This window comes from Rhipicephalus sanguineus, chromosome 3 (genome assembly GCF_013339695.2).
Source record: "Rhipicephalus sanguineus isolate Rsan-2018 chromosome 3, BIME_Rsan_1.4, whole genome shotgun sequence".
NCBI lineage: Eukaryota > Metazoa > Arthropoda > Arachnida > Ixodida > Ixodidae > Rhipicephalus > Rhipicephalus sanguineus.
The window spans coordinates 34,113,033-34,136,607 of NC_051178.1; the positions used below are offsets into that span (position 1 = coordinate 34,113,033).

General features: G+C 47.0%; 1 protein-coding gene across 1 annotated transcript in view; it reads right to left on the minus strand.

Annotated features, from left to right (window-relative positions):
- Positions 1-23,575, minus strand: part of LOC119386540 (serine/threonine-protein kinase greatwall) — a 217,730-nt gene that overhangs the window by 134,318 nt on the left and 59,837 nt on the right. Inside the window, exon 7 of the mRNA XM_037653808.2 lies at positions 20,869-20,975. Within this exon, the coding sequence (XP_037509736.1) occupies positions 20,869-20,975 (107 nt within the window). The remainder of the gene's footprint in view (positions 1-20,868; positions 20,976-23,575) is intronic.

Consider the following 23,575-nt stretch of genomic DNA (forward strand, 5'->3'; position numbering starts at 1 on the left):
AGGACTGAACAACACGAGTGCTGACTGACAGCTGAGTGCCTTATGCAGACAAAAAAAAAAAGAAGAAGGAAGAACAGAACATGTGCGTGCAACCTGCACATGACAAAAAGGTCACCGGCCTGCAGCATCATTCAGTATTCTCCAAGTAATTCAGTTCATAATTGAGAAATGCAATGAATGGGGGTGCTAAAACAGGTGTCACCATTTTTGCAGATAGCGAATGCTTCGCCTATCTCCCTTACGCGAGAATCATTGCGCCCAAAAGCTCATGCACCGGAATCGATAAGTTGTCATCGGGTGCGGGTGTGTTGCCTAGCCAATTGTGCACAGTCATGCCCCACATGCAGTTTGTCCCTTGCAAAAGCAACGTTGTTTACTCCATTCTGTTGCCTTGCAGTAAGGTTTATGAGGGCGAACGGGGCACAGCCTCAACATTCGCCTGCACGAGCACCATAGCTATTGAAAGGGCACCCCTTGTTCCCATTTGTCCGCTCACTGCGCCACATGTGGTTGCTCCCTGGAGTTCTGCTGCACGGCCACCATTTGTGGGAACAATGATTCCCACATAAGGGCGATAGCCAAAGCATTCACTGGATGCAAAAACGGTAACACATGTTTTAGCACCCCATTCATTGCATTTTGCAATTATGAATTGAATTACTTAGAGGATACTTAATGACGCTGCCGGCCTGTGATCTTTTTGTCGTGTGTAGGTTGCGTGCACATGTTCTGTTCTTCCTTTTTTTTGTCTGAATAAAGCGCTCAGCTGTCAGTCAGCGCTCGCGTTGTTCAATTCTCTTCTGTGTGTTTTCATTTTTGTGCTGTTTAAAAATGAAGATGTTCTCTGGGCAGGCCCTGCAAAATAGCATGCTTGGTTCCGTTCATTTTCTTTACTGTCAGAGATTCAATCTTGTTTTATTTATGCAATGCACATGGCACGAATTTTTTCGTTGGGCGTGCAGTGTGGCATGGATAATGCTGCCAAAGCAAAGCAAGTCACTGACACTGCAAAGAAAGGTAGCCCTAATAAAGAAGCGGATTCCAGGCTCGGCGTCGAAGTAGCGCTCATCGTGTGGCTGCATTGCACGAGAGCAGCCAGCAGCCCTACAGTCACCACAACATTAATAGAGAACGCCAGTGCTCTGGACTTGCAAATGGGCCGTACTGATTTCACCTGCAAGAGCGGCTGATTTGACCGTCTCATTAAGCGAAACATGGTGGTGTCGAAGCCTGCATGCAGTGAACACGGCAGTGTCAACGCAGCTACTCTGTTGAAACAAGAAGCATGTTTCGCTTTATGTGAAGCGAAGTTGAGTGCAGCGGCGGGGATGATCGGCACGTATGTGTGAAGCAACTCGAGGACACTTTGCAAGGCCCAAGTGTTACCGTGAAACAGAACATCCTTACTCGGTCTTTCTGCATTAAATAACAAGGTAGTGCCATAAAAAACATGGCTGGTTGATAGCTCTGGCATGTATTTTTCTTTAAAACCTTATCGTAGAGCCAATTAGACACTCCTGTTAAGAAGCTGGCCAGTAGTGGTAAAGTTTTTTAAATGAAACTAGACATTTCACTGCAATTTCCACAACTTAGCATATCTCGAAAATCCGCTTGTCTCAAAATGTTTTCCACTTTTTACTGCTTCGAGTTAACAAGGTATTACTGTACACTAGTTTCAATTATCGCTTTAATTGAGGTGTAAAACCAAATGCATGCATTGGATTACTCGAAGGCTGTGAGCTCAGTTAAGTACAAAAGTTCAGAAACTTGAAGCATTACTTCATGCCTGGACCACACGCTGCTTGCCTTCTTCTTCCTCTCCAGTGTAACATGGTCAACCACAGTGACAACTTGGCTGAAGGTGGTGTGCTCTGCCTGGCAGCATTGCTTTTGAGAATACCGGACCGCATGAGCACCGAACCTCGAAGCAATATGGGAGCACTGTGTAGAGGAAAATCTCCAGCCTCCTCACATTGCTGTGCTACAAGCCATGGCACATGGCAGTCTCTGTACCTTCCTTCTTATACTTATACCTCCATGATTGAGAGAACATGGCGTGAAAATAGGGAAACTTGGGTCTTTCTCGAGACAAGCAGGTGAATAAATACAAGTTCACCATTGGGGTCTAACGCAATGCACAGGGAAGCTCAGAAAGAAAACGACAGAAGAACAAACAGACAAGACTATCTCTCATTTCATGGCACCATTCTTTATACCCACCAAACCAACATCCTCCTCAAGCACAAAAGGCAGCAAGAACATCTGCAGTGGCAGCTGAGGAGCTGAAGCAACTTTCGGAGCAGATTTGGAGCAGGAAGAACTGTCTTTTGGACCGCGTTCGGGGCTGGAAAAATTGTACTTTGGAGCAGGTTGGGAGCAAATAAAATGGAGTTTGGGACCACTTGGAGCGATAAAATAGCAAGTCTGACATTTACATGCATGGTCTCAAAAGCCTGAGTAGGAGAGGTCCAATGAAATTTGGCGTGTTTGTGCAGTGTAGCCATTTCTTGCAGTGAACGAAAGAAGGGAAATTTTAAGGGCTTGTTTTTCTTTATTAGACACAACCTTAATGAGAACTAACTCACAATCTATCTAAGGAAAGTATAGGGGACGCTATTTGTAGTAATGACATAAATGTGAAGAAATTAAAGTGGACAAAAAGACAACTTGCCGCCAGCAGGAACCAAATCTGCAACCATCGAACAGCGTGCCCGGTGCTCTACCAGTTGAGCTACGGTGGCGGTCGTCGTCCCGTACACTTCGTCGCATATATCTGTGCATTGAAACCTGGGAGTGTTAGTCAGCGCCGCTCGTAGCCATGACGGCGAGTGTGGAACACTCTTGTTTTGCCTGCTGGCGTCATGTAGTATGCAACATTTTTACGAGCTGGCAGCTGATCAAGAATCCCTCGCACACTACTGAAAGCATCAAGTCTGCCAGAACGAGACTCTCACTATGAATGAATGAAAGAAGGGGAATTTTAAGCACTCCTCTTTCTCTGTTAGGCTAACCTTAATGAGAACTAACGGACAATCAAGTCAAGGAAAGTATATGGAACATTATTTGTAGTAATTATGATATAAATGTGAAGAGATTGCTGAGGATTACTATTCCCTTTGGATGCTGGGTAAAGTGCAACGTCCCCAGCTAACACCAACACAAGGCAAACGACATAGGCGTTAATACGCTGGTAACAAATTATGGACAATGTTTTCCACAAGAAATCAATGGCGTTGGTCAGCCAGCCTTAGCCAGCCACGGTTGATCCACTTCACAAAACATGAACAAAACTTACGATTGATGGTGCCAGGAAGTTTTCATTATAGTCGCCCCCTCTATATCTTAGTGTAGCTGAACTGTGTAACCTTAAGCTTACCCAAGAGTTGGTAATTTCAAAGAGACTACTTTCATGAAGTAAGACATTTTAACCTACTGGCAGTCGACAACAGTTCACAGCATAAATATTTCTCTTTATAACCGCTTGGTGCTGTTGCATACGAACGATGTCCCAGTGCTTCAAAAAATTAATAATAGGCAGAAAAAATCGCTTCAGAAGCATGGCCCATTTCAGTGTATTCTGCTTTACAGTTTAGCCAATGTCACCACGCAGCTGGTGGGTCTGTGAAAGAGCACATTCGGCTTGCATGCCAATTGGGAAATGATAACTTCACGGCGACTATCCCCTTCCCTCTACTTTGTTACCTCGTCATAAAGGCATTCTTTTGTTTGCAAATTATTTCATGTTAGATACCAGACAGCTGCCAGTGATGTATCAGCATAGAGGTACAGGTAGTTTCCGCACCCTAGTACAATCTCAAAGTCTCCATGAGCAGAGAAGGAAATGAAATAGAAGCCCAACAACGAGTTAGCCCTCAAAGAGCTAGTCGAGGAATTCAGAATCTCGCTATACAAACGACATTCATCTCTAACCGAGGAAGCTGACCTGAGTGTTCATGTAATGAAGAATAACCTTACCCATATCACTGCGAAGTGTTCAAGAAAAGTCAATGGTAAGCTCACAAGACAGGATACTCGCAAGTTTTCCCACAACACGAAAGGCCTCATTAAGAAACATCAAAGCATGAAAGCCCCTAACCTGACCGACGGAGCTTTCAAAGTTTATCAACAGGCGTAAGGTATCCGAAATAAGACTGTATAATATGGAGAGAACTGAACATGCTTTAAAGAATGCACAAAGTCTAAGAGTGGTGAAGAGAAAACCAGGCGCAGTCAAAAAGCAGAAGCACTAAGAAACAAGACCTAAGCACTAAGAGACAAGGAAGGCAACGTCACTACCAGTATGGATAAGATAGTTAAAGTAGCTGAGGAGTTTTACGGAGATCTGTACAGTAGCCGGGACAACCAAGACGATAATATAAGAAGTAGTAGTAGCCCAGCTGAATTGAGCATCCCACCCACCAGTAACGACAGGGGAAGTAAAGAAAGCCTTGGAGGAAATGCAAAGAGGCAAAGCCGCTGGTGAGGATCGGGTAACATCACATCTGTTCAAAGACAGTGGACAGATTGTGCTAGAAAAACTGGCTATCCTGCATATAAAGTGTGTATTGATGGCGAGGGTTCCAGAATCTTGGAAAAATGCTAACATCATCCGTATGAAGGACTTTAAAAATTACAGGCCGATCAGCTTACTGTATATTTCCTACAAGCTATTTACAAAGGTAGTCACTAACAGAATTAGCACCACCTTTGAATTCAATTAACCCAAACAGGATTTCATGCAGGCTACTCAACAATAGACTACATTCACACTATCAATCAGGTGACAGAGAAATACACAGAATATAACCAATCCCTGTAACAGCCTTCATAGACTACGAGAAAGCACTGAATATTCAGTAGTCATGCAGGCAATGTGCAATCAGGGTGCAGACGAACCGCATATCAAAATGCTGGAAGAAGTCCTCTCTAAAGAAAGCAATAAAAGTCCCATAAAGAAGGGCGTAAGGTATGAAGATACAATCTCTCCTATGCTGTTCACCGTGTGTTTGCAAGAGGTTTTCAGGGCCCTGAATAGGGAACAGTTAGGGATACGAGTTAATGAAGAATACCTTAGTAACCTGTGATTCGCTCATGAGATTGCCTTCCTGAGTAACTCGTGGGACGAACTGCAAAGCACGATTAATGAATTGGACACACAAGGCAAAACAGTGGGTCTGAAACTTAATATGCAGAAAAACTAAAGTTCTGTTGAACAGTCTCGAAAGAGAGGACAACAGTTTGCAACAGGTAGCGAGGCACTGGAAGTGGTGAAGGAATACATCTACTTAGGACAAGTAGTGATGGCAGATCTGAGCCATGAGACTGAAGTACCTAGAAGAGGGGTCTCGAACACACAGCCTGCAACTTTACAGGGAATAAACTATTGTGACTTTGCTAAATGATATTTGCGTTATTTCCTCATTGTGATTAATAACGCTTTGTAGCTACAGCGTCAAGACTAGTCTCAAGCATTTCTTTTTTTTTTGCGGTCTATTTGTGCTAAAACATCACCGTGGAATGGAAACTAAATTTCAGAATCAACGTCGCAATTTTAGTCACCGCGGAGACCAGTATGGATATGTTCCTCGATGCATGACGTCACATGCCCTTCAGAAATTACCCGTATATGAGATGTGGGATATAGTGTTCTTGGAAATGGCTATGTTAGGTGCCATTTTGCTCAATCTCTCCCCCGCCCCCTGCTCCGAGCATCTTCACTGTCCCAGCCCTTGTGGCACTAAATGTCACGACTGCAGCCCCTGACCTAGAAGAATAGGAATGGGGTGGAGCACATTTAGCAGGTATTCTCAGATCACGAACAGCAGTTTACGAGTACCTCTCAAGAGAAAAGTATACAGGGTGCTTTTCCTTTTTAAATAACAGTTAATATGGAAAGATACATACACAGTGTATTCTACTGTTCCTGGTTGACAAGTAATAAAATGCCACTGCTGCAGTGCCCTGAAAGTACAGGTCCCATGGAAATGATTGTCTTTTTAATATAATTTTAATTCAGTGATGATATTAGGTAAAAGGCGGCATTTGCTATGCCGTGTCTGTGAACAGAAGAAACAACACGTGTACTCTTCGTTATTTGATATTGTGGCCAATGCGGAGGTGCCCTATCTACAAAATGTATTTTGCAGTTACCAAGGAGAGAAATACAATGTGCAGAAGTGCCAGCAAAATGTGTGCTGCACAGAAGTGATTTTTTCTTCTCTTGTAGTATCGCTGTGTCATCCTGGGACCCTCGGTGCATAAGCAGCGTTCCATGCCCCGACAGTGCACTCAGGCTGCTGGCAAGGTCATGCGGGAATTTTATGAAAAACAATAAAGCCTGCAACTGCACTTGATGTGCATACTGCCGCGAGTCTTACATTTCATGAGTGTAAGCTCCACCCACAAAGACTGTGGGCAACGCGCTGCGCAGGCCTCGCCGTGATGTGTAGGAAGCTTCGCGATTGTTTTGGAACAATCTGTTAAGATTGCGCGCCGCACGAGAATGTTCCAGCTTTGTCGAGAGATAACGCCGCCACCAGCGATATCGCTGGAAAGTTCGATAGCGCCTGTATAAAAGCCGACGCACTTGACTGCTTGTCAGTTGATCGACGGACGACGCCCTGTTCGCCGCTATCATTGTACAGCGTGTATAGCTGTAGTTCTAGTTCTCATTTTCCCGGCCACAAGTTCGGCCAAATAAACAGTTTCATTCTGCAAACGCCGACTGCTGTCTTCGTCGACGTCACGACCACGTGACATCTGGTGGAGGTGCTGCTTCATGATCCGGACACCACGGCGGAGCGCTGACCCAAGCCCAAGCCGCGAAGAAGACGAGTCTAAGGACAACCCGAATCCTCGAACCAGCCGCCGGCAGAAGGGACTACAGCCAGAGTACGGGCTCCTTCCCGAAAACGCCAGGCAGCCGAAGACCGTCACATCGACCGCCGAGACGATGACTGACGCAGTGCCCCCTACGGCGATCGTGATGCAGCCACCCAGGGAGCCGCCGACGTTCCGTGGTTCGCCATGTGAAGACCCCGAGACTTGGCTCGAGACCTTTGAAAGGGTCTCAACATTTAATAACTGGAACTGCGAGGACAAGCTGCGCCACGTATACTTCTACCTAGAAGACGCCGCGAGGACGTGGTTCGAGAACCGAGAATCCGCCCTACAAACATGGGATCTCTTTCGGACGACGTTCCTAAGCACGTTCACGAGCGTTGTCCGCAAGGAACGGGCCGCGGCTATGCTGGAGACCCGTGTGCAGCTGCCCAACGAAAATATTGCCATCTACACGGAAGAGATGAATCGCCTGTTTCGACATGCCGACCCAAGTATGCTCGAAGAGAAGAAAGTGAGGTTCCTCATGCGGGGTGTCAAACAGGAACTCTTCGCTGGATTGATAAGGAACCCGCCGAAGACGGTCGCTGAATTTGCATCGGAGGCTTCCACGATAGAGAAAACGCTTGAGATGCGAACGCGGCAATACAACCGCAGCTTCTCGGCTACAAGCTACGCCGACGTTCAAGCCCTAGGACCCGCCGACCTGCGTGAGACGATTCGAGCAATCGTGCAAGAGGAGTTGCGAAAAATTCTACCTCCGTCGCAACCTCAAGTAGAGTCCATCGCCGACGTCGTGCGCCAGGAGATCCAGCATTCACTCGGCGCGCCTCAGCTAGCAGAGCCGCAGCCGGCAGCTATTAGCTATGCTGCTGCAGCCCGCCGTCATGCTCCTTCTCCACGCCCCCGCCAAGACGCCACACCGCCGCAGTACCGTCGCCAGACGCCGCCGCCGCCACCGACGCCCTACCGACCACCTGTCGGCCAGCGCAACACCCCGAGGAAGACCGATGTCTGGCGTGCCCCCGACAACCGCCCGCTCTGCTACCACTGCGGAGAGGCCGGCCACACGTACCGCCGCTGCCAGTACCGACAGATGGGACTACGCGGATTCGCTATCAACGCACCGCGCCCGCAGCCAGGCGAACGGCCGCGCGACATCAACGACTACCTCACCGGAACACAGTGGCAAGAACGACGACCTTCCCGCTCGCCGTCGCCCGGCCGCTACATGTCACCGCACCACCGGCCGTACACTGGCCCAAACCGGGGCCGGTCGCCTAGCCCGTATCCGGAAAACTAAGGGCAGCAACCGATGGAGGTGCGGTTGCTGAACGACGAAATGCTGAAGATCCTCCGCCGTCGACGACAACGCCGCGACGAAGTTCCGAGCCCCCACTGCACGCCAAACGACGTCCTGAAGACGAAACTTTGCGACCGGAAGCAGACCTGACGACGCAACGCGGAAGCAGCGGTGCAAACCGACGCAGCCGTGACCCGACGCCGCGATGTAACCGCAACGCAAGACGGCGGACTAGCGACCTCGACGTTCTGATCGGCAGCCACAACGTCACCGCTCTCGTCGATACTGGAGCCGACTATTCCGTCATCAGTGGGCCGTTCGCAGCACAGTTGAAGAAAGTTAGGACTGCTTGGGAAGGCCCCGAGATCCGGACCGCTGGAGGCCATCTGATAACGCCGATTGGTGTCTGCACGGCATGAGTCACCATCAACAACCGGACGTATCCTGCGAGCATTGTAATTCTACAAAACTGCTCCAGGGATGTGATACTGGGAATGGACTTCCTAAGTGACCACGGCGCCGTCATCGACCTGAGGTCTGAGTCGATAACACTGAACTCAGACAAAGCGCTCCCGCCCCACGCGATGCCAGGCAACCATGCATTGAATGTGATAGAAGAGCAGGTGACCATTCCGCCGCGCTCCAGCGTCATTATTTCCGTCGGCACCGAAAAACCTGCGAACCTTGAAGGCGTCATCGAGGGCGATCAGCACCTACTCCTCAACCGTCAAATTTGCGTCGCACGAGGTATAGCCGAGCTGCGTGACGGTAAAGCAAAAGTAGTGCTGACAAACTTCAGCCACGAATATAGGCACCTCAACTTCGGTACGACGGTTGCCTACATCGACGAATGTGTAGCCCCCAGCGATGCTTTCGCCCTCTTCGATGCTGCCGAACCTGCTTCGACGAATAGAGGTCCAGAACCGGATTTTGACGTCAACCCGAGCCTTCCGAAGGCCAAACAAGAGCAGCTCAAAACCCTGCTCTTGCGATACAAGGACTGTTTCTCGTCGTCATCGCGGGTCCGACAAACGCCCCTTGCGAAGCACCGCATTATAACAGAAGAAAATTCTCGACCACTCCGTCAGAGCCCATACACAGTATCTACTCGAGAGCACGACGCAATAAAGAAACAAGTCGACGAGATGCTATGCGACAACATCATCCAGCCGTCCAAGAGTCCGTGGGCGTCACCCGTGGTGTTAGTGAAGAAGAAGGACGGGACACTGCGCTTCTGCATTGATTACCAGCGCCTGAACAAAATCACGAAGAAGGACGTGTACCCCCTCCCACGAATAGACGACACCCTGGATCGACTTCACAACGCGACGCACTTTTCGTCGATGGACCTCAAGACCGGCTACTGGCAAATCGAAGTCGATGAGAGAGACAGAGAAAAGACTGCCTTTATAACACCCGACGGCCTCTTTGAGTTCAAGGTCATGCCTTTCGGTCTTTGCTCGGCACCTGCGACGTTCCAGCGTGTCATGGACACCGTACTGGCCGGATTGAAGTGGCAGACGTGCCTGTGTATTTGGACGACGTCGTCGTGTTTTCCTCGACCTTCGACGAGCATCTCCGGCGGCTTGAGGCAGTACTTCAAGCAATCAAGGCCTCTGGACTGACCCTGAAGCCAGAAAAGTGCAGATTCGCGTATGACGAGCTCTTGTTTCTGGGTCATGTGATCAGCAAGTCTGGAGTGCGCCCAGACCCGCGGAAAACAGCTGCCATCGCCGACTTTGCGCCACCCACCGACAAGAAGGCCGTGCGCCGATTTCTCGGCTTATGTGCCTATTACCGACGCTTCGTCAAAAACTTTTCACGGATCGCCGAACCACTGACGCTTCTCACGAAGAATAACGTGGAATTCAGGTGGGAAACGGCGCAAGTGCAAGCCTTTCAAGAACTTAAACGACGCCTGCAGACGCCACCCATACTTGCGCATTTCGACGATTGCGCCGATACGGAAATACACACCGACGCAAGCAGCGTAGGACTCGGTGCCGTCCTTGTGCAAAAGACTGACGGGCTTGAAAGGGTTATCAGTTATGCTAGCCGGTCACTATCCAAGGCAGAAGCAAACTATTCCACAACAGAAAAGGAATGCCTTGCCATTCTCTGGGCTACGTCAAAGTTTCGCCCCTACCTCTATGGCAGGCCCTTCAAAGTTGTCAGTGACCATCACGCCTTATGTTGGCTAGCTAACTTGAAGGACCCTTCAGGTCGTCTCGCACGATGGAGTCTGAGGCTTCAAGAATTCGATATTACCGTCGTGTACAAGTCTGGACGAAAACACTCTGACGCCGACTGCCTGTCTCGTGCCTCCGTTGACGCGCCACCGCAAGACGACGACGATGGCTGCTTCCTCGGAACTATAAGTGCCGACGACTTCGCCGAAAGGCAACGGGTCGACGCGGAACTGGGGGGCCTTATTGAGTACCTCGAGTGCAAGACCGCCGTGGTTCCGAAGGTATTCAAGCGAGGACTGCCGTCGTTTTTCTTACGGAACGGCGTTCTCCTGAAGAAGAACTTCTCGCCACTTCGAACCGGCCACCTTCTCGTCGTGCCCTCATCATTTAGACCAGAAGTACTCCAGGCCCTACACAACGACCCGACGGCTGGACACCTCGGTGTTTCCCGAACGCTCGCCAGAGTACAGGAAAAATACTACTGGCCACGCCTTGCTGCCGACGTCGCCCACTACGTTAAGACTTGCCGAGATTGCCAGCGACGGAAGACACCGCCGACTAGGCCAGCGGGACTTCTGCAGCCAATCGACCCACCTCACCGGCCGTTCCAGCAAATCGGGATGGACCTACTGGGGCCGTTCCCAACGTCGACTTCCGGCAACAAGTGGATCGTCGTAGTGACTGACTACCTGACCCGCTACGCCGAGACAAAGGCCTTGCCCAAAGGGAGTGCCGCCGAGGTAGCCAAGTTCTTCGTGGAGAACATCGTCTTGCGTCATGGCGCCCCAGAGGTCCTCATCACAGACAGAGGTACCGCCTTTACTGCGGACCTAACTCAGGCGATCTTGAAGTACAGCGAGACGAGCCACCGCCGCACCACCGCCTACCACCCGCAGACCAATGGCCTCACCGAGCGTCTAAATAAGACCATTGCCGACATGCTCGCCATGTACGTCGACGTTGAGCACAAGACGCCCTAGTAGCACGAATTGTTGCTGCAATGTTGTCACAATGTTGCGAATGTTGTTGAATGTCATGCAACATTTCACAACATTGCGTCAATGTTGTCAGATGTTGCTCAACATTCAACAACGTTCAACGATGTTGAGGTAACGTTGCATTTTTTATGTTAATACAATGTTGTCAAATGCTGACAGACGTTGGCCCATATTTGACCACACGGCTGGAACATCGCCGCCGCAACTGCAAAACAACTGTAACTGCAAAACCGGTGTTATTTCCGTGGCATGCACAGTTAAATTTAAAAGATTTCTCAGCTGCTTGCCCAAAATAAATATGCCATTGCTGCACTGCTGCCTGAAATGAAAGCGTGTGCGTACATGTGCACAGTGCATATTCAAAATAGATTTATACGATGCGTACCTCGTGTTAAATATGCACTTTCATAAATTATCCCACTGACGCGTTGATTCTGGCGCAGTGGTGCCGCAAGGGCAAGCGGCATTTAAAAGTGAAACCGAAACAAAAAGCGGAGCCTTTGCTTATCAGCGGCATTCCTACGGTTACAGACATCGTTAATGGCCGAGATCAGTTTCCCGCGGAAAGTTGTGCGCGATGTTTGAGCTCTTCGTGGCGCTCAGATGAAGACTACGAGAATACTGCGTTGGAAAGAGAACGGTAAGCCTTTTGTGGATTTATATATGATAACATCAATTAATTGTCCAGTTAGTGGTCACTCGCAGAATATTCCGTGGTTTGCTCATTTTCCTGCCTGCCTTGGCTCTTTGCTTTATACGGAGCTCGCGGGCGAAAAATGCAGCGGGTGAAGTGCGCATTGAGTGAAGTAGGCGGCAGGCAAAAGCGTCGAAGAATAGCTGAAGATGTTCGTCATGAGCTCGTTAGCTGTTTCGATGCAAGTGACGACTGTCGCAGCGACGATCACTCGGTGAACGAGTCAGCAGAGCGCGGGAATGAAGTTCCGTTTTCTGACCCAACTGCTCGGCGGCCGCAGTTGCACGGCGCGCTCAGTTTACCGTGCGCATCAATCACAGGCGAACGTGATGTTAGTGGCTTTCATTCTTCATCTGGCACTGAATCAGCCGCTTCCACCTTGCCTAACGCCGAACACCCTTAGTTTTGTACGTTGAATATAAAGATAAATTTTGCCGGTACTCATGCATGCAATGCGTTCATTTTTGACCACTGAAACTGTTAATGGTGCTATGGCGCTTTATTCAGAACCACCAATAGGAAGGCAATAAGCTTGAGTTTCAGGATGTATTAATTTTATTTTTGTTTTCGTAAGGCCTTTAACACAATTGCAGGTTGACCAAAATTGTTGTTGTACATTTGTAGGCAAATTAGCAAGACCTAAGTGCTTCAAGTGACTTAAGTCTGTTGCTTTATTCTGCCAATTTAGTTTCTGCCCTTTTCTTTTTTTTCTCCAGAGAGGCAGTGCCAGCCTGTATTCGACCTGCGGTTCTCTGACTGTTCGTCTTGTCGCATTGTTTGCATTACAGCAGCATGTGCACACTAGTACAAATGTGCACCAGAAAGGACTTACTGCGCCAACGTGATCTCAAACCCCGTTTTGTTTCAATTCTTTCAACTTTCAGTTCTTTCTACTGTTTTTTTTTTGTAGAGTTAAGACAGCTTCCAAAGGGCACCTTGCACTGATGTTTGTCCGTTCCACGTAATTATAATACCTCAGTGTTGTATCAAGCGTGCCGTTACAGAATTGATGTTAAGACACTTGATGCTTTATAGTTGCGGGCGTTGCGGGTGCCAATCCCGCAGGACTATTGCTTAATTTCTCCTGTGCCACTTTTTGTTAGGGATATTTCTAAAGGGAAAGTTGTTCTTTGGTTTATTCAAACTATTTTGTAATATTACAGCATCTAGTCAAGCCTGCCTTTGCAGCTTTGTTAATTCTAAGAACACTTGATGAATGGCCACAGTTATAAGTACCAGCCTTGCAAGGTTATTTCTTAAATTCTCATCTGTCACATTTTGTCTTTCTAAGTTACTTTATAAGGGGCAAAGCATTTTCTCATACTATTTTGTAATATTACCTTATCTAGTCAAGCGTGCCTTCCCAGCTTTATTGATATCAAAGTGGTGTTGATATGGGGCCACATTGTTACGGGTGCCAGCCTTGCAAGATTTCTTACGTTCTCGTGCATCACATTTTGCCTTTCTCGGTTACCTAAAAAGGGGCAAGCTGCACTTATGTTTGTTCATGCTATTTTGCAATATTGCAGTGTCTAGTCAAGCATGCCTTCACAGGTCTGTTCATGTTAAAAGTTTGATAAGTGACCACACAGTTATCGGTACTATTCCTCCAGGATTATTTCTTACTTTCTCCTGTGTCACATTTTGTCTGTCTGGGCTATCTTTAAAAGGGCAACTTGCACCTATGTTTGTTCATGCCATGTTGTAGTACTACAGTATCTAGTCAAGCCTGCCTTCACAGCTTTGTCGATGTTAAAACTATAAGGGGCCACATAATTATGGGTACCAGTGCTGCAGGCTGGTGCTTATTTCTCCTGTGCCACATTTTCTTTAGGTTTCAAAAAGGAAAGTGCAAGTGCTCTTAGGTTTGCTCACTTTTTTTGTAATATTACAGTATCTAGTCAAGCCTGACTTTGCAGCTTTGTTAATGTTAAGAACACTTCATGAATGGCCACGCAGGTACCAGACTTGCAAGATTATTGCTCAATTATTCCTGTGTCACATTTTGTCTTGTCAGAAATGCTAGAATGTCTTGAAGAGGCCAAGTTTGTTGACACTATTTTGTAATGTTACTGTACGCACTATTTTCTTTTTCTTAATATTGCTAGTTTCACTGTAAGAGCAGCATTGGTGCCAATATTCTGGTTTTTTATTCTGTTTGTTTACCTTTTCAGTTGTACAAGGTGTCAATGTGATTTCGTTCTTTGCAAGAATTTAGGGTCATTTATTCATCGACATTGGTGGCCATTTTCATTGCAAATGTCGCACAGCTAACCGCTATAGGCCCCTCATCAAAGATTGCGATCAGCATTGATGAATGGAAATGTTTCTTTCGTATTGCTATTCTGGACAGGTACATTTGTTTTGAAGAATATGTAAGCATATATTTTCCTAGAAAAATATTGTAGTGTTAATTTGATTATGGAAAATTCAAACCAGGCTTATGTGTCTTTTCTCTTCTGTGTAATAAATCTTTGCATTACTTTTCATGTTGTTAACTCTGAGTGATGAACCCGTGTCTAGGGAATTCCAATCCACTAGGAAGTTCACTGTAATCAGTGCTATAGTGGATTAATTCACTGCTGCCCTTAAACTATATTGCCGACAGCATACTGCAAGCACCGATATGCATGTATTGCATAAGAAACATGGAGGAATAATTCTTCCTTTTGCACAGTGATACATGTTAGGCTAATATAAAGTGTTCTGTTTACACCTTTTGGCAAATATTACTGCTATAGTAACCATTGACTGGCAACAAGTAGATGTGCATGTAACACAGCTGTTCAATTGAGACTGGATTCATGACAACTGATGTGAAGCATCGTTACATATCATGTAAATGCAAGATTTATTGTCCTCTCTGCCATTGGCGGTTGCACTCTGTCACTTGCGGTTTCTATAGGCATTACGAAATCGAGACACCTATGGTTGAGGGTCGTGCATGAAAAAAGAGCCGTGAACACACACCAGTGCCTTGAAGCGAATGTGGCCGAATGTTGGCATATGTTGCACTAACACAAAAGTTGTCCAAATGTTGCAGTAACATCCAAGCAGCACGGCGAGAATGTTGCTGTATGTAGCAATTACGTTACTCAAAGGCTGCCGTTATGTTGTTGAAACTTTGAAGTAGCATTGCAAGAATGTTGCATCAACGTTTCTGAATGTCGCACCTCGGTTGCTTGAAGGCTGCCGAAATGTCCTGGCAACTTTCAAGCAGCATTGCGAAAACGTTTCATCAACATTGCCGCAGGTTGCTAAGTTACTAAAAGTTGTATAAATGTTGTAGCAGCTTTCAAGCAGCATTGCGAAAACGTTTCATCAACATTGCTGCACGTTGCTAAGTTACTAAAGGTTGTGTAAATGTTGTAGCAACTTACAAGCAGCATTGCGAAAATGTTTCAACATCGCACCACGTTGCTAAGTTACCGAAGGTTGTCTAAATGTTGTAGCAACTCTTAAGCAGCACTGCGAAAATGTTTCGTCAACGTTGCGGCAATGTTGCTATGAATGTTGCCCGAATGCTACCAAAAGCGGACATTAGCCACGTTGTGGCAATGTTGGAAGGTAACACTGTAGCAACGTTGTGGCAACAATGTGTGCTACTAGGGCGTGGGACGCCGTCCTTCCGTATGTGACCTTCGCTTACAACACGGCCGTCCAAGAAACGACGCAGATGACGCCGTACAAGTTGGTCTACGGAAGGAGCCCGGCGACGACGCTCGACGCCATGTTACCCAACGTCACCGACGAAGAAAATGTCGACGCCGCCGCTTACTTACAACGTGCTGAAGAAGCTCGACAGCTGGCCCGCCTGCGCATCAAGACCCAGCAGCACACCGACAGCCGTCGCTACAATCTTCGACGACGCTTCGTCGAGTACCAGCCCGGCGACCGTGTCTGGGTCTGGACGCCAATACGACGACGCGGACTGAGCGAGAAGCTTCTTCGACGATACTTCGGACCGTACAGGATACTTCGACGTGTCGGCGTACTCGACTACGAGGTTGTCCCCGACGGCATCACCAACTCCCAGAGGCGCCGAGCTCGACCCGAGGTCGTGCATGTGGTGCGCCTTAAACCGTACTATGCTCGTTAGCGCACCTGAGGATTCTAATGTTTGCTTTCTTTATTAGTTTTCTTTAGTATTGCATGTATTCATGTTCTGTTTTTAAGCATCGGGACGATGCTTTTTCAGAGGGGGGCATTGCCGCGAGTCTTATATTTCATGAGTGTAAGCTCCACCCACAAAGACTGTGGGCAACGCGCTGCGCAGGCCTCGCCGTGATGTGTAGGAAGCTTCGCGATTGTTTTGGAACAATCTGTTAAGATTGCGCGCCGCACGAGAATGTTCCAGCTTTGTCGAGAGATAACGCCGCCACCAGCGATATCGCTGGAAAGTTCGATAGCGCCTGTATAAAAGCCGACGCGCTTGACTGCTTGTCAGTTGATCGACGGATGACGCCCTGTTTGCCGCTATCATTGTACAGCGTGTATTGCTGTAGTTCTAGTTCTCATTTTCCCGGCCACAAGTTCGGCCAAATAAACAGTTTCATTCTGCAAACGCCGACTGCTGTCTTCGTCGACGTCACGACCACGTGACAATACCTATGAGCCTTACCACAGTTCCATTTTTGCACTTGTTATCCCTTGATTACCAATGGCTTTGGAGAGATCACAGGTAAAAGGCCACACAGGCACACCTTCAAAGGCACTCTCTTCTGTCGCTTACAAACTTTTGAACAACCTGTCACTTTCCTCAAGGAGAGTGCCATAAGCACAATCATTGGATGCACGGGCACTTAGGTATCCAAAGCAGCTAGATGCCTGGCATTACATTTGAAGGTTTATTTTAGGCCTATTCCTTACTTGATGCATTTCTGCTATGACAGTGTGATGAGAGTGGTGCGCGTTCAAAATATACGCCTTTGAAAAGTGCGCAAAATGAAAAGGAGTGCACGCGTGGACAAAAGCCTGGTCAAAGACGACGATGACGAACAATGCCACGAGGGCACGAAATACCACGGAACATCTCAAGGGCCAATCACTTGCCAACACCGAGATCCAGCAGCCTCCAATGAGGAGTAGACAGGTGGACCCGAGGGCAAGAAAAGCATTGCCCACAGAAGCGCAGAGGGAGTTCAAGGAGGACGAGACGAGCAGAAGGTGGTTCCCGGACCAGGCATTGAAGACGGGCCGTCGGGTTGCGGACCCCGAGCCTTCGGGACTTCAACTGGCCGGGGCCGGAGCCTCCTGCCGTCACGTTTCCATGTGAGAAGACCACAGCTATGGTACGCGAACTCCAGTTCAAGGCCTGCGGATTCCAGTGCCAGCAGGCAACGTAGCAGCAGCAGTTGGGCTACGGACCCAAGCTGTGCATCGAGCTGCCTGACCAGGTTGTTCCTGGTACCTGAGCGCGTCGCCTAGCAGTCAACGTTCTCTCACCGTAACCAGCCAGCCCGCGTCCACTACACAAGCCACAGCCACTGCGTTCCGGTTGCATATGCATCGGCGAACCTTCAACGACAGGGTCAGACTGATCGCCATTTCTGCCACTGCTCCGCCACTCATCCACGTCTGAACTATAGCGCTTTGTTTATATCTTTGAACTTGCATTTTGTTTGTTGTTAAGAATTTTTTACCGTGTGCAGTGAACCTTTTGAGTGTTTGGTTGTATGTAGATTTTTTCCGCTTTAATCTTTAATTTAAAGTTTTGTGTGACTTGGGAAACAAACAGCCTTGTTCTCCTTCATGCTCTCGGAGGTTCAGCCATAGGAGCTATTGCCAACCATAGGAAGAACCTGCATCACAGACAGGTGTACCTGTAAGCACTGGAGTGCTATGGAAACAAGAAAAGAATGTTTGTGTTGCAAGAAAGTAAACGAAGTTCTTGTAAGGCCAAAAAAAAGAAAGTACAAACTATCACAGAAGCAAAAAGATTCAAGGGCTTAGTCAAGCAGATTTTACCAGAATTTCCATTGCATGCATCAGCAATAAACTCTGATGATAGCCACTCACGAAAATGTTTTAAGCAGACAACAGTGGTTCTCAAAGGCCTGAAATTACTTCATTTCACAGCAGTGAACAACTGAGCAGCTTATTTTTTTTTTACGCTGTGAAAGAGTACATGGTCTTGGACGCCAGTGCTCGTACGGCCGTATGCAGCGCAGAAGGACGGTATGGTGATATCATGCCTCTTAGAACAAGGACTCCATCCGGCGGCACTTCTTTGAAGAGTTTTGCCTCATCTGTATAAGTGTTTACGCATGATACAGCCTTCTTTTGCTAGCCCTTCTATATGGTATTTTTCCTGAGGACCCTGCATGTTTGAAATTTTCCACTGTTGGAGATTCGTGAAGGCTTTGTTTTCTCTGTTACGCGCATTCCTACACTCATTATGCCACCATATAATAAGTCATTTGCAAACTATACCATTTGCTTAAAGAATGCATTTAGAAGCAGCAGCAATCAGGAAAAGCATAAAATCCTTCCACCAAATACGACAGAGTTAGGACCTGTTCCCATTCAAGCCTTCTACTGCATGTGGTCCAAGTCTGTTCTCTTTTCATAGGCATCAGCGACAAGTAGATGCTCTTAAAGGATAACACTCTATGTAACGCCAGCTAAAGGGTAAGAAAACAACGCTAACATTTAGAGATGAACAAGTTTTGCTTGATATTGCCACACATGCTTATTGCATTATTTTGATGTATGTATTCTGGCATCAGCCACAAAAACTGTTAGCAAAGCTCGGCGCAGACCACGCCGCAATGTTTGGGAAGCTTCGCAATTGCTTGAGATCATTCTGTTAACATTACGCACAGGACGCAAATAGTAAAGCTTATTCGAGAGCTTACACGAGGACCAGCGAGAGCGCTGGAAGTTTCAATGTCTGCTTTATAAAAGATAATGCATTACACCAATGATCAGCAACGCTATGTGCAAAGCGATAGTGGCAACGCTATGTTCGCCACTATCGCTATGCAGCGTAAATTGCTTGTACCTTGACCTTTCATTTTCCGGGCACAGATTCACCCGAATAAAGAGTACTGTCTTCAACGCGTTGACTGTGGCTTTCTTCAATGTCATGACCATGTGACAATATGGAGGTTCTTTTAGAGCACAGCTCTTAAGCGCCCGTTCCTGCGTTGAGCAGCGTCGCCATTGCCATCGGTGGCGTAACCGATAGACATAAAAAAATAAAATGAGAAAAAAATACCCGGGATCAAACGGGATTTGAACCCGGGCCCTCTGTGCGGCAGTCGAGTGTTCTACTACAGAGCCACGCTAGCGCTTGAAACTCCTTTGCAAAAAGACCCTATACAGGCGTCAAGTCGGGCAAGGAATCGCGTTAACCTATGTAATATAGCGTGGCAGAAGAGTAAAATAACAACCAATCACACAATGCTAATTGCACGACGAGTGTGTGATTTTATGCTTCCCACCCACTGCAAAGAGCTCAGCCATAATTATTCCTCGCCATCAGCCACATGCAGCATCAAAAAAGTGCCCGTAATACCTTACAGATCCTCGCTTATTCGCAGAAAGACGAATAATGGCATAGTGGGTCCCGTCCTACTTCACGAAAGTTATAATTTATGGCACAGTCGATACCTTAGCGAAAACTCCAAACACAGTTGGCCTTGCCCAAACACGAAGCTGCACTCAGAATTCGCATTAGGCAATACTGTAATCGTCGGTGAATTTCTTCATCCAAAAGCCAGAAGAAAAGAAAAGAACTGCTCCACCAAATGAACTTTTGTATCACAGTGAGAGTCACTCCATAGTTTGCTGCATGCATCTACTGAAGACTGAAATATCTATTTAGGCAGCCGTTTGTCTGGCATTATGTAATGAGAGCAATCAATAACTAGCCACTTCTCAGCAAGCTACGTATTTGTCAAGTAACATGGCTACACATCTATCGCTATAGTGGAACATAACATACTGACAAAGTTTGTATATTTAGATTTTAAGTGGGTTTCCAGCACACACAGCAATTTTGGAGAGAGTTTGTGGAGAAGACCATCAACATCATCAAGGCTTCCAAGAAGACCTCTGGCTCTGCAATGTATAATTTGCAAGTCCCTGTTGAAGATAGATTAGCGCTGTGTGTAGGAAAACAAGGTTTCCTTATGAAGCCTTTTTGCAGGCTTCTCTTTTGGAGAGGTCAAGACTAATTCCTCGTTCAGCATGCACTGTACTGTCCTATCTAGCTTGAACAAACTGAAAAACAGCGCAACCACGACATGGACCAAAAGAAAAGGAGACAAACGACAGCGCTGGTTTGCGACGTGGTTGCGCTGTGTTTCAATATGTCCAAGAACTCACCAACTGGCCCAGCTTTCAGTTCTTCTATAGTACTGTCTTTTCATTCGCACATGCAGACAAGGGAAGCCATGGAAGCTTGTCATAGTGATGCTCATTAAAGCGCGTGTATTGGCAAGCCATTGGGAATGCCTGGGTACAAAGAATCCTGTTTACCTTGCAAGCTGGGAAACACAAATGTCAGGTGCCTTGCTTCTAGTGATGCCTCTTTGAACGTTAATCTCAAGTTGTTACACAGTTTGTGCAGTGCAAACCATGCTTTATGCCCTCCCCCGTTTCTTGTAGCTTCAAGTAAGATCAGTTGTCGGTACAGTAGTCATTCAGTTTCTCTTCTCTGCCCTTCATCTTTTGCACTCCTCGAAATTTTTCTTAAAGATGCCAAGTCTTGCAAGCAAAAGCAAGATGCAGAGGAGCACACGTGGTCCGGTGTGAGCAACCATATCATTCACACTTTCGCAAAAGATGTTGCGTAAGCCTTTTTTCACCACAACAAAAATTTAAATCAGTCAAACTCACGAAGGACAAGTCTGACGTAAGTGACAGAAGTTGGCCAGGTGTGCGTCCCTGGACAGGACGCGACGATGCACGACTCGCAGGAGTGCCCAGCACATCAGCCAGTTCAACTGCACATCAATGATGCACACTAACTTTTGCAGGCCATCACGTACAGCATTTCGCACCTTTCAAAAAATGCTGGCAAAATGAAAGCAAGGAACATGTGCTACTTCAACGCACGTTTAAACAAAAGGGACACAGATCGAGGCCTCGTTTTCTTGGTCATACACAACTCAACGAAGCCAAGGAAGGTACAGGTGACATTATTTCTAGTCTTTTAACTGTAGTCTAGTAATTATGATATAGAAGTTAAAGTAGACAAAAGACAACTTGCCACCAGTAGGGACCGAACCTACAACCTTCGGATAACACAACCGATGCTCTATCAATAGACATCTTTCAAACAACCCCAGAAAGCCCCGCAGGCGCTTGGAGCACTATGGGAAAAGCGTGTACGTCGAGCAAGTCGGCTGTTCACTGGCCCTGTGGGAGCACGAAGCGAAAAGAACAGGTCACCACTTGTTAATATTTGAAGAAAATCAGCGCACAGAAAAAACGAAGACTAAGAAGAGGTGAGACACACACAGCGCTGCACTCACAACTGAAAGTTTATTCAGAGCAACAAGAGCTTAAAAGGGGAAAACCACGAATGACAATTGAGGAACGAAGTGATTAGGTGATACGCTCATCAATAAAAGTACTCTTGTGCAACGTCACCGAGGTCTGGCTTACGCAGGCTTCACATGACTTGTTTATATGATAGGCTTCAGAAACTTCACAGGTGAATTGGTCGTGGTGCTTAAAAATAATAACTGTAGTAGACAGAACAGGTGTGCACCCACACGTGGAGCAGTGCGATACCAAATGGGAATGCGAGCCATTATGCAAAGAGAGATAGTGCTCCCGCAACCTTTTATTGATACAGCAGCCCGTCTGTCCAACATAGTGATGGCCACAAGAAAAAGGAATGTGGTACACAACCCCCACTGCACGGTACACAGCCCCCACTGTGGTTTTCCCCTTTTAAGCTCTTGTTGCTCTGAATAAACTTTCAGTTGTGAGTGCAGCGCTGTGTGTGTTTGATCTCTTCTTAGTCGTCGTTTTTTCTGTGCACTGATATTCTTCAAATACGAATATGCACCAACTCGCCCAACTTGCTATCTTGTCACCACTTGTTGACTATTATTAAATCCTATATACTACATACGTCCAAATGTGCCTGCATGCATCTTTTAAAGGAATAACACACTCAGAGTAGGTATCACCGAGCGTACGTACTTTGGATGTAGCAGTTAAGCGGCATGCGAGTTATCACGTGCTGATACATGTAGTCAAAACGAACTATTGTGAGCAATGTGAGCTGGAACCCCACATTCATATTTATTGAACGATTACTTGTTCACAAACCGCTATGGTATTTAATGCCATAGCAACTTGTGATCAGGCTGTTAACACCAAGCTGCAGAGAGGTGCTACGGTATTCAGGTATCTATACAGATGATTATTTTCATTTTTAATTCACAAGTAACGCGCTGTACAAAGAGCTGAACACATTCTAAATGTCTTTAAAGAAGAAGAGATAGGACTAGAATTCACTTGTGAGGTGCCTTGCTCTGATAATTTGCAGTTTCTTGACACATGTTTACGTTTCACTGCTGAGCATGTTTGCTGGCAGTATAGTCTGCGTTCAGCGAAACCGGTGTTTACTTCCGCGTCGGCATGTTCGAATATGGTTAAACGAGGAATTGTGATGTCAAACTTACAAGCAGCATTGGAAAAAAGCTTGCACACACAAAATGACCAGTAGTTTCCATCTGAAAATGAATTGCCTCAAGGAGGTGACGTATCGTGCGCATCATCGCATTGGTTTGTGAAAAACTCATTTGCATTGCAAAGAAAGAAAAATACGGACGTGCTCCGTGCGTGAATAATCAAGAAACTATGCATAAGAGGCCGCATGGCCTGAAATATTTAGGGAAGCGATATGGGGTGAGGGTTGTGTTTTCCGCACCAAATAAGCTTAGTCTCATTTGTTCCATTGTGCACAAAGGGTTGCCGGGGTCTGCAGTAGGCAAAAATAATGTGGTCAGAGGCATGCCAATTGTTTTGTTAATTGTTGTGTAAGATAATTAACCGAATCCCTCTATCAGATGTACATTGGCCAGACTGGTCAATGTATCAACACACGCCTCATAGGGCATCAGATGTACATTGGCCAGACTGGTCAATGTATCAACACACGCCTCATAGGGCATCGAAATTCATTAAATGGAGCCGTCTCATCTCGCCTCGCATTTTCAGTCATGCAAACGTAATCCCATCCTCGAAAGCGCAATCGTAATTTGGTACTGTTACCCTAATAAGACCATTCGAGAAATCTCGGAGGCCACACTTCCTGTGAGAACGCCACACTTTCTGTAAGTCAACCTTGTTGGGTATTGGGTATCTCAGCTTGCTGCCACATCTGCACAAGCTGATAGACGAAGCGGACAAGGCGGCAGTGAGTTTATATACAGAATAAACAGGGGCGTTACATATTCCGCACTGGGGCCGAGAGCTTCATGGGTTCGCACTGAGGTGAGACGACGACCCAGGATTTCTTTGTTCGCTGTCCCAGTCTCCTTGCGCAGCTTGGTTCTTTTATAGCCCTGGGATCCCTTGCATCAGC